The sequence below is a fragment of the Orcinus orca genome, chromosome 10 (assembly GCF_937001465.1).
Source record: "Orcinus orca chromosome 10, mOrcOrc1.1, whole genome shotgun sequence".
NCBI lineage: Eukaryota > Metazoa > Chordata > Mammalia > Artiodactyla > Delphinidae > Orcinus > Orcinus orca.
Window position 1 is genome coordinate 27,487,066 of NC_064568.1, and position 12,188 is coordinate 27,499,253.

General features: G+C 42.3%; 1 protein-coding gene across 3 annotated transcripts in view; it reads right to left on the reverse strand.

Annotated features, from left to right (window-relative positions):
* PTPRG (protein tyrosine phosphatase receptor type G) overlaps positions 1 to 12,188 on the reverse strand; it is a 731,646-nt gene that overhangs the window by 137,838 nt on the left and 581,620 nt on the right. For all 3 annotated transcript variants that reach the window (XM_033424736.2, XM_004267970.3, XM_004267971.3), the window contains exon 8: positions 2,824 to 3,016. In XM_033424736.2, coding sequence (XP_033280627.1) covers positions 2,824 to 3,016 — 193 coding nt within the window. The remainder of the gene's footprint in view (positions 1 to 2,823; positions 3,017 to 12,188) is intronic.

The window sequence follows — 12,188 nt, forward strand, 5'->3', positions numbered from 1 at the left end:
CAAAGAGATACTATTTCGTACCTAGTAGGATGGCTAAAATAAAAAAGATGTGTAACAAGTGTTGGCGAGGATATGGATGATGCCGATGGGAACGTACACTGGTACAGCTGCTTTGGGAAAAGTCTGGCAGTTCTTAAAAAATGTAAACAAAGAGTTGCCCTATGACTCAGCAATTCTACTCCTGGGTTTATATCCACGAGAAATGAAAACACATGTCCACACAAAAATGTGAACACGAACGTTCACAGCAGCAATATTCGTAAGAGCCAGAAACTGAAATCTATCGATTGATAAATGGATAAACAAAATGCGGTCTAGCCATACAATTATATCTTATTTGGCCATAAAATGGCATGGAATTCGATACATGCTTAAATGTGGATGAACCTTGAGAAGATGATGCTAAATGAAAGAAGCCAGAGACAAAAAGCCATATACTGTACAATTCCATTTATATGAAATCTCCACGACAGGCAAATCCGTAGAGACAGAAAGTACGTTAGTGGTTGCCTAGAGCTGGGAAAGAAGGAGCGACAGGAGAAAGAGGAGTGACTGCTAATGAGTCTGGAATTTCTTTTGGGGGGTGACAAAAATGTTCTGAAGTGGGTAGTAGTGATGAGTACACACTTTTGTGAATATAAAAAACCACTGAAGTGGACACTCTAAAAGAATGGACTTTATGGTATGTGAATTAAATCTCAATAAAGCTGTTATGGAAAAAAACAAATAGGGATACTATTTAGCAATAAAAAGAAACGAGCTACTGATCCATGCTACAGCATGTATAAATCTTAAAATCCTCTGTCAAGTGGAAGACAAGAGCAAATCAGAGGTGGCCTGGAACTGAGGTTAGGAGAAAGAACTGATTGCAGGTGGGCGTGAAGGAACTTACTGGGATGATGAAAGTGTTCTAAAAGTGGATGTGGTGATGGCTGTACAACTACAAATTTATTGAAAATTATTCAATTGTACATTCACAACAACTGAACTTTATGGTATGTCAATGAGGCCTTTAAAAAATGTTAAAAAATAGAAAACGATCTTACACTGCTGGCAGAAGTGTAAAGCGGTCCATATCGTCATGTTGGGAAACAGGTCAGCAGTATCTAACCAGATCTGAAAATATGTGTGTCCTCTAGGCTGTAGTCATTTTGCTGCTGGGTGCATACCCAACGGAGATCTGTCCACATACTCATTAAGAGCCATGTGCAAGAACTTTCATGATTACCAAAACATGGAAATTATCCATATATTCATGTATACTGAAATGGATAAATAAATTCAGGTGCTGTCACACAATGAAATTCAACCGTAAGAAGGAACAAACTACAGCTGCGTGTAATAGCACAGATAACTCTCCAAGCCCGTGTAAAGCAAAAGAAGCAAGACACAGAAGAGGACTTACAGACTGAGTCCATTTATATGAAATTGACCAGGAGGCAAGGCTAATTCACGGTCACAGTCACCCCTGGGAAAGGATAGTGTCTAGGAGTGAAGGAAAGGAAGTGCTTCTGGGAAGCAAGTGATAGCAGTTTCTTGATCTGGGTGTTTGTTACTCAAATATATTCAGTTTGTGAAAATTAATCAAGTCGTGTGCATATTATGCGTGCACTTTTCTGTATGTGACACTCCAATAGTAGGTTTAAAAAAGAAAGAGGAGTGCATCTGCATCTCTCTCTGTGTCTAGAAAGATCACAAAACATTTTAGTATCCACCCATCTTAAGAGTCAGCAATGGACACACCATGATCATTGTAACCTTGTAAAATGAAGAACCGATTCTCTCTATCTAAGGATGGGTCCATGGCTCTGCTCAAATTCAGAGAAAGCCCATTCAGTGGAAGATCCTGGCCACTCTGACAACTTAATGCAACGAAAACCAGTATCCTCTCCAACTTCCTTAGGTAAGAAGGGCTATGCATCCTCTCTGTACAACTGATGTATCATATGTTCAGTCCACTTATTAGGAAAGAACTTTGTAATTGTCGTAACGTCAGCAATTCTGAGCTACCAGATATTATACTCACTCGTGATATAAATTCCTCATCTGGGACTTCCCTGGTGGCACAGTGGTTAAGAATCCGCCTGCCAATGCGGGGGACACGGATTCGATCCCTGGTCTGGGAAGATCCCACATGCCGCGGAGCAACTAAGCCTGTGCGCCACAACTACTGAAGCCCGCGCACCTAGAGCCTGTGAGCCACAACTACTGAGCCCACGTGCCACAACTACCGAAGCCTGGGAGCCACAACAAGAGAAGCCACCGCAATGAGAAGCCTGCGTGCTGCAACGAAGAGTAGCCCCCGCTCGCCACAGCAACAAAGACCCAATGCAGCCAAAAATAAAATAAATTAAAAAAAAAAAAAAAGAGGCCATGTGATGTCTGGTGGGGGTGGAGAGCTGGAGGGAGACTTCTTGGCTGGTATGGAAGTTAGTAAGAAAGCTGCAGATTGGGGTGTTGGGAGCAAGTCTGAGGTCCTGATGTTTGAGCTCAGAGACAAACACCTGATCACGACAGGGAAACAGTTAAAAAGTGAGACACCAGAAAGCTTTAAGACATCAACTAGTTGGGGTTGATGCTACAAAGTTAAATTACAGAGAGAAGGACTAATATGTTACTAGTCAAAAGGGCGATTCTGAAAGTATCTAACTGAAGTTATTCCCACAAATGCTTCTACTTATCATCCAGACAAGTCACTTTGAGCACAGAAACGTGCTTTTAACGGCATGTTCCAATTCTTGGCCGGTTCTGAACACCGTTTCATTTAAAGTAACTTATGATAAGGAATCTTCCTCTGGGCAAGGGCACTTAATCCAAAGGTACCTTTAGAGGCTTCTGTCCCCAGTGGGTTTTCTAAGAAGTCTGTCATGTCGTGGTTCCAGGCATCACGGACGGCAGACTTGGACACCACCCTGTCGTTCAGGCCCTGCTGTGGCCGAAAGTTATTTCTCAGATACTCCACTGACTTGACGTGGTCTTGCTGCTCCGTGGTGAAGATGGAATAAAAAGCCTCGAGCTGAACAGAGAACCAGAGAAAAGGAGAAAAAAGAACATCGGTTAGAAAGCTATGGGGTCCAAAGCCAATAGGGGTGACAAGAACACAAGATGGCAGGAAGTGCCCGACAAAGCCGCGTGGGACAAACCCAGCAGGACACAGGCTTCCTGCTGGAATCACTGCCAATGGGCCTATCTGGCTGCGGTTTCTGTCCTGCCAGCTAACCAGGAAAACACTTCACTTGAGGGTATATAGAACTTTCGCAGTTTGTGTCTCAGACAAGAGGCCCAGTCTTTCTGCAGCAGCCTCACCGCCCCCCCGGCCCCCAGCAAGATCTTCAGTATTACAGGAAGCAGCATAGAGTTATAGTGAAACTGGCAGCTTCTAGAGCCAGACTTCTCGCGTGGGAATTCTGACTCCATGGCTCAAGCACTCTGTGACGCTGAGAAAGTTGCTTAACTTCTCTGAGCCTCAATTCTTCCTCAATAAAACGGTGAGAATTACAGCAGCATCGACCCGATAGGGTTTGGGTCAGCATTAAATGAGACCATCCATGTACAGTGTTTAAAACAGTTCCTAAAGCGTAAGAACTCAGTAAATATTTGCGATTTAATTCTTACTAAGCATCTTCCTACACACTAGGGATCCAGTTCAGCAGTTGCTGTCACAAAGTTGCCAAACCCATGGTGTGCAGGTTAAACTGCCCAAGTTCAACATTTACCAGATGGGTCATTAGAGCCAAAGTATTCAAGCTTTCTGTAACTCAAGTTTCCTCATCTGTAAAACAGATACAATACTAGTACTGCCTATCTTAAGGTTGTTGAAAAGATTAAAATCTATGTGGCAGCCAGTAAGCCCTTAGTAAAGATTAGCTGCTATCATCATTGTTATTATCAGGAAACATTTCCCATAAGACTACTGTCCAAACTTTTATGGAAAAGCAAAGCAAAAAAAAAATCAGCACTCCAGGATCATATTTTTATTATCAAAAAGGATTCTTTGCAGCCTTCAACATTTTGCTTACTCGGGGGTTGGGGGGGGAAGGGTCATTCTATTATAAAAGAGGAAGAGAGCAGGGGCCGAGTGACAGCGATTTGTTCTCAATGGATCACAAAGTTATTCTTGTCACCAAAGAAATGGAGTGTAATGTAAAATGCCCAGCCACCAAAAATACCAACTCCTTGAGCTGGGGGAAGAAAATGAAATAAAGGAGAGAGAAACTGAACTTTTTCTGGCCCATCTGGCTCCTTGAATGCCAAATCAGAAGGCTTTCTGCAGGAGAGAATTACAAGGTGGGATGGTGTTAGAAAAACACTTCCCAAGCAGGCGTGGAGTGGCTGCCCTAAACTTCTGGGATCAGGAGGTGGCTAACGTCAACGGATAAGATAACAAGAGAATTAAGACCTGGAGTTCTTGAAGCCTGGAACTAACCCCTGTGTTTCTCCAACAGCCTCAGAGAATGACACAGGGAATGACCTGCTTCCAGTCTGACACGCCCTCTCTTTGCATGAGAAGGCAATGAATTTACATAGCCAAGAAAAATCACTTAAGTATATGAATGCACTTATCATTCCACCTCCCCTCCAATTCTCCTGCACATGGAAAGTGATAATAAACCATGAGCCTTTTCTGCTTTTCCATCAAGGTAATAGAAGCAGGGTGGTCTCTCAACCAGCCTGAAAGCAAAAGTAGCCCGTTATTTCCCTATTATTCTAATTTTCTACAATTCATGTAACTTCTAACAACTCACATCGTTGCTATTTAGAATTTGCCTTTCTTCCCATTCTTCCTTCTGATGTTCCCTGTTTATTTATAATGAAGGGAGAAAGGCAATAAAAGCAGAAAAACTAAGAAAACTGGGCTGTTTACTCTGTCCACAGGTGACCCACTCAGATGAAAATAACTGGAGGTGCTGAAAGGAAAAACCAACTCAACCTAGCAAGGTGTACTCACTGGATAGGACTACCAAAATCAGAACTGAATGCCTCCAAAAATGAGAGAAGATTTCAATACTTCCTCAGAGAAAAGAACTTCTGAAAATTACATGAAAGGGATTAACAAAGACCCTCTGGAGACAGTCTAGGGAAAGACCAACCAAAATGATTAAAGGGATGGAGGGTAAATCCTGTGTGGAAAGGTTAAAGGAAGTGGAATTGTTTATTAGTGTGAAGAAAAGGCGAGTAAGGAGTAATTTGATTAAAGGCCCTTGTATGTGAAAGATGCTGACCAGCTCTTCTCTGTGTCCAAAGAAGGCCAAATAAGAGGAAACTGGTTAAAATGAAAGCCTTAGAGACATGAGTTGAATAGAGGGAGGAATTCCTTAACTTTCAGGGTGATTTTTTTAGAAAAATGGACTGGGCTGCCACACATAGCAAGTTAAGACCAGAAATTTTCTGGAAGAGACTAGCCATCTGTCCTGAAATACTTTCATCTCTGAGATGCCAGGAAAGGATGGCCTGGGAGACCCTCAGCAATGTGACTGGAAGGTTTGTTTATTCTCTCAAATACGTGCTTCTTTCACAGCTAGCATTTAGTTCTCCTAAAAAGTTTATTTCTGATCCTCAGGAAAGAATTAGTCATATAAATGTAAAAAGAGGTAGGTTCTGAATTTAACACAAAAATGCTTTCGCTTAAATTGCTCTTACAGCTTAATGACACGCTATGGCTGAAAAGCTCATTCACATCCTTGTCATTAACTCAACTTGCCCGAAGATTTCAAAGGAAGTATGTGATGGTTCTGAGAGTGAACTGATGACCTGGGCGATATTACACTGTCCCCTGGATCATAGCTTCCGTTGACAGTCTCATAAAAGAGGAAAAAGGAGGACAAGCTTAGTAGACTCATCAAACGTCCTTTGGTAGGTCGGCAGCGTTTACTAAAACTCCGTCATTCCTCTGAATTGAATGAAAATTGCCAGTGGCCTCTCCTGTTGGTAACTGGCATGCTTGGCCATTCATTGAGTGGAAACTTCCATGATCCCCCGATTGGCAAGGGGAGCCTATATACTTTTCACTTGGGCAGGTGATCAGCAATCATCTGGGCCAGAGGTTGTCCCTTGGTCCTTACCCTTGCCTCGAGACCCAAACTCGCCAAAGGTGAACCTGGCCACCACCCAGACCTCCACTTGGCTGGATTCCGTGGGATGCCATTTACAGAGCAGATGACAATAGGAAGGTGCCTCTGACAGCAGTGCCACGTGGCAGCCCCGTGTGACGCTGGAGTCATAGAACAAACTTCAAAGCTGTGTCTCTCTGGCCTCTGATGGGGCCACACTTTTGGTGTGTCATCTCTTTGACTCTTCTAGATCTAGTTAATATCCACACAGTGAACCTTCAAAAATGTACATGAGATCACAGCACACACCTCTGTTTAATACCTTTCAACAGCCTCCCATTCTTACCGTGGAATCCTAATGTTCTGGCCTGTGCCTTACTCTCCAAATACAAAACACTTCCACTCACTACCTGGGTTACAAACGCTGTTTTTAAACTCTACTTGCTAAATGTGTGACCTCAAAGTATTTACTGTTTCTGTGGTTTTCTTACATGTATAATGGAGCTAACATCATTACCCACCTCACGTGGTTTTGGTTACTACTATTTTTTTTTTTTTGCGGTATGCAGGTCTCTCACTGTTGTGGCCTCTCCCGTTGCAGAGCACAGGCCCCGGACGCGCAGGCTCAGCGGCCATGGCTCACGGGCCCAGCCGCTCCGCGGCATGTGGGATCTTCCCGGACCGGGGCACGAACCCGTGTCCCCTGCATCGGCAGGCGGACTCTCAACCACTGCGCCACCAGGGAAGCCCTGGTTACTACTATTGACTGAGCTACTACAGATCAAGTGTTTGGAATAATTCCTGATGCACCAAAGGTGCCCAATAAGTATTACCTTCATTACCGTCGTTATTGTTATTATCTTATGAGGAATGTGGTAACTATGCGTGCTAAGCTTACAACTATAAGAAGCTCTGCGGCTTCGCCTTCCTTTTCTTCTTTATAATATATATGCATATTCACAATGTACAGTATACATGTATAATGTGTCTATGTATCTGTATAAGGCATATTGCACCTTCCAGTGTCTATTTATCAAACCCATTATGGGCCAGGTACAAGCACTTCATAAACATTGTTTTGGTTTCTAACTTGTTCTCAGCTCAAAATAATAACATTAAAGTAACATTGTTAATATTATTATAGCACTAACACTACCAACTAGTATTTACTGAGCATTGATTATGCACGAGGCAAGGTGCCAAGAACATTATATGCTTTCTCTTACTTAATCCTCATAGAAATCCGGTAACGCTGGTGGTATTATTCTTATTCTTATCGACGGACAAGGAACTTGGGCTAAGGGACATTACGTCACTTGCCCAAGATCACACAGGAACTGAGAGGTAAAGTGAGGATTAGAAGCCTGGGTCCGTGTGACTCTGTTTTGCATGCTTTCAGTCACTTCACGCCACATGCGTAACAGGCCCTGAGCATTATCCACTGACAGAGCAACACGGTAGCAGAAGAACTGAATCTGATGATAGAAGTCCCAAAACAATTCCTCTTAGCTGACCTCCTAAGTCCCTAGCATGCAGGACACCCACTACTGCCATTTCACTACTGGCGATATAAACTTGTTTGCATTTTTCCGCACTCTGGAAAGAAACAGCCTATGGCCCAACACAGGAAGAACTGGGAACCATGAACAAGATGGCAGGTGCGAGGAGAAAATGGAATCCACCTCCCCAAACCAGCACTTTTCTTCATCTTATTCTTTTCCAGGTGCAGGTAATAAACACACTTGGATTTATCTTTACCTTAATATAACTAATGAAGTCTTTATCATTTAGTGAAAATTAATGAAAGTTTTTATTTCTATAATATTTAATTGGCTTTTTAACTTTTGAAGTTAAATATGTAAAACATTTCTTTCTTTTATCCCTGCTTGGGGAGCTGTAATTGCATTTTAACTGGTGCTGTTTCAAGAACAGTTTTAACCTTGAATTGCAAATGTGTTGGCTGGAAGTGTATATAAATCATTTCAACTTAGTTTTTATTGTAAAAATATTACAGAGAATAATTAGTTTTTAATCTGTCAGTTTGAATCAAAGAAAAGTTGAAATCTACTCATGCCGTTTGTATGTAGCAAGAGCTCTGGTCCATAAGATGTGGGGAGGGGACCATCATGGCTGAAGGGGGCAATGAGAGAATATCAAAAGTAATATAATTATGAACCGTTAAAAGGCTGATGTGCACAATATTTGATAGGATGGATACAGAATGGCAATTAAACAAAACCAGAGTCCATTATATGAATAATAATAAACTCCAGGGTAAACATTACGGACTGTAACGTCACACCTAAGGTAATGGACCTGAGTTTTGTCATACATTTGAGACGTGATGGGTCAGGCCTTGTTTGTGGTATCTCTTGAACACTTCCTGTGGTGCCAGGCACTAGTCTAAGCATTCTACACACATTCCGTCATTTAATCTCTATAATGACTCCATAAAGTAGGTATTGTTATCATTTCCATTTTACAGATGAAAGCTGAGACACAGAGTAGCAGAGTAGCTGAGTAATCTGCATGAAGAAGGCAGCCAAGAATGGAACAACTTGGCTCCATATGGAACATGGTCTTAATTCAAAAGAGTTGCTCTACTCTTCACGACAGAGACAACAATGGTTAAAAAAAAGTCATGCACCTTAAAGATCCCACACAAAATATATTAGAATACATGAATTTAGCAAAGTACTAGGATACAAGATTAATATACAGAAATCTGTGGTATTTCTTTACACTAACAATGAAATACCAGAAAGAGAAAGAAAAAAGAATCTCTTTCAAAACTGCATCAAGGGCTTCCCTGGTGGCACAGTGGTTGAGAGTCTGCCTCCCGATGCAGGGGACACGAGTTCGTGCCCCGGTCCGGGAAGATCCCACATGCCATGGAGCGGCTGGGGCCGTGAGCCATGGCCATTGAGCCTGCGCGTCCAGAACCTGTGCTCCGCAACAGGAGAGGCCACAACAGCGAGAGGCCCACATACCGTAAAAAAAAAAAAAAAAAAGCCTGCATCAAAATAACATAAAATACCTAGGAATAAACCTAACCAAGGAGGTGAAAGACCTATATGCTGAGAACTGTAAGACACTGAGAAAGGAAAGTGAAGATGATCCAAAGAAATGAAAAGATATCCCATGCTCTTCGATTGGAAGAAGTAATGTTGTTAAAATGGCCATATTACCCAAAGCAATCTACAGATTTAATGTGATCCCTATCAAATTATCCATGACATTTTTCATAGAACTAGAACAAATAATCCTAAAATTTACATGGAACTACACAAGAACATGAATTGCCAAAGCAATCCTGAGGAAAAAGAGCAAAGCTGGAGGCATAACCCTCCCAGACCTCAGACAATACTACAAAGCTACAGTAATCACAACAGTGTGGTACTGGCACAAAAACAGATGTATGGATCAATGGAACAGAACAGAGAGACCAGAAATAAACCCACACGCCTGTGGTCAATTAATCTACAACCAAGGCAGCAAAAATATACAATGGGGAAAAGACAGTCTCTTTTGCAAGTGGTGTTGGGAAAGCTGGTCAGCTGCATGTAAATCAATGAAGTTAAAACACACCCTCACACCATACACAAAAATAAACTCAAAATGGTTTAAAGACCTAAATATAAGACATGACACCATAAAACTCCTGGAAGGTAAAACAGGCAAAGCATTTTCAGACATAAATTGTAGCAATGTTTTCTTAGATCAGTTTCCCAAGGCAAAAGCAATAAAAGCAAAAATAAACAAATGGAACCAAATCAAACTAAAAAGTTTTTGCACAGCAAAGGAAGCCATCAACAAAACAAAAAGACAACCTACGGAATGGGAGAAAACGTCTGCAATTGAGGCACCTGACAACAGGTTAATTTCCAAAATATACAAACAGCTCATACAACTCAATATCAAAAAAACAAGCAACCCAATCAAAAAATGGGCAGAAGACCTAAACAGACATTTCTCCAATGAAGACATACAGATAGCCAACAGGCACATGAAAAGACGCCCAACATCGCTAATTATTAGAGAAATGAAAATTAAAACCACAATGAGGTATCACCTCACACTGGTCAGAATGGCTATCATCAAAAAGTCTACAAATAACAAATGCTGGAGAGGGTGTGGAGAAAAAGCAACCCTTCTACACTGTTGGTGGGAATGTAAATCGGTGCAGCCGCTATGAAAAAGAGTATGGAGGTTCCTTAAAAAGCTAAAAATAGAGCTACTATATGATCCAGCAATCCCAGTCCTGGGCATATATCTAGAAAAGACAAAAACTGTAATTTGAAAAGATACACGTACCTCAGTGTTCAGAGTAGCACTATTTACAATAACCAAGACTTGGAAGCAAACCAAATGCCACACACACACACACACACACACACACACACACACACACACACACACACACACACACATCATCCCTGACTGATCATGAATGCAAGGCAGGCAACCGTCTCAATGTGCTACTTGTGCTCCTTTGACCTCCTACAGCAGGACCGGGGGTGCCGCCATTTTGTTTGGGTGACAAAATCATGGCATGATTCTTGCCTGGTATTTATGGTCAATGTTTTATTGGAGCCACACAAGCCATGCTGTCTGCTGACCAACCAAGCCAATGGCATGGTGTGATTCCATGAGCAACACCGTATTCAGATCTCGATCATCACAGAAGCCGGAGTCAGCGCTCACTAGCTGCGGGGCTGGTTTGAATGCCCAAGGAGGCCCACAAAAGAGGGAAAATACGGAGCTGCTCATATTTACGCAGGAAGACTTTAAAGAAATCCACACCCTACTGGTCAACAGTTCGCGCTCAGCACTGCATCTTAGGGTGAACCTGCTCTCCTTTTCACTGCTGACAGGTACCCACACTGTGTAAGAAGAGAAGAGAAGAACCTTTGGAGGAAAAGAAGGACGAAGGACTAGGAATGTTTTCTTTCTCACAGAAGCAGACATGGAATTGTGTCTGCTTGGCTTCTCTGAATTGGCCGTTTTCCCTTCTGCAATGAACATTCTGTGCTAACTTCAGAGAGCATGTTGGCAGGGTCGGGGTGGGAAGGTCTGAACCGATAATACTTGGGTGGCTGATGCCTTCCTGTCTGAGGACTGACACAGCTGTGACCTCCACTCAGTTCACCAGCAAGGAACCGGTTTGGCCACATGAAAATGAGCTGTTTCTGTCTCTTTGGGAGACAGAAAAGGATACATGAAGCTGTGCCTGATACAAGTAAAGCATTATCTAAGGTGGTTTAGAGTAAAGAAACTGGGGAGCCACTATGGCTAATTTATTTCTTCACTATTTTCTTGAAACAATAGTACCTACAGAGAGGTCATACTTTGGAAGTCGTGGAGAAAAACTCTTTCCATTATTTCCCTCTGAGTGTATGGGTGGCAGAGTAGAAGCATAAAAAGATGTTAACAAAGCACTTTCGACTATATCCAGTTCCCAAATGTCAAAACGCCTCTAACTGACAAATACTTGACAAGATATCCAAGCCTAAAAATCTGCCTTTTGTTTAGGCCACTAAACTGCAATAAAACCCAGTATGTGTTAAATGGTTCTCTTCCCTCCCCCAGCCCCAACTAAACAATTACCTCTCTATGCCTCCCCTTCACAGGGCCTCCTAAAAAAAAAAAAAAAAAAAAAAAGCCAAACTTGAATTTTTTAACCTCATTATCTCAAGCCTTTATAGCTTTGAGGAGAAAAGCATTCATCTTAATCGACAAAAAGGATCCCTTTTCAAAGTCCTGCCCCCGCCCCCTCCCCGAACCTTGAGGATATAAATATTTGGGCTGCAATTTTCTTTTATTTTAATAAAACAAGGCTGGCTTCACCATTAGGAAGCAAACTTGTTTCATATTTCTTTACCTCCTTAAGGCCAGCAGATCCTGTTCCGCAGCCACATTGCTAGTCCTTCTTTTTTCATCGCAATGGAATTAAAAGGAAAAAAAGCTCAAGGTAAAATGTCTGCCGGCTGCAGGGAGGCCAAATGAATCAGTGTCCCCTGGTCCCACACTACCTACCTTTGTTGGTGGGCTCTCTCTCCTGCACAGAGCTCCTTCTAGACAACCTGCTCCACTTACCGCCCCCAGAGTGGCAACACCAATGTGTCAGGACGTGGCCAG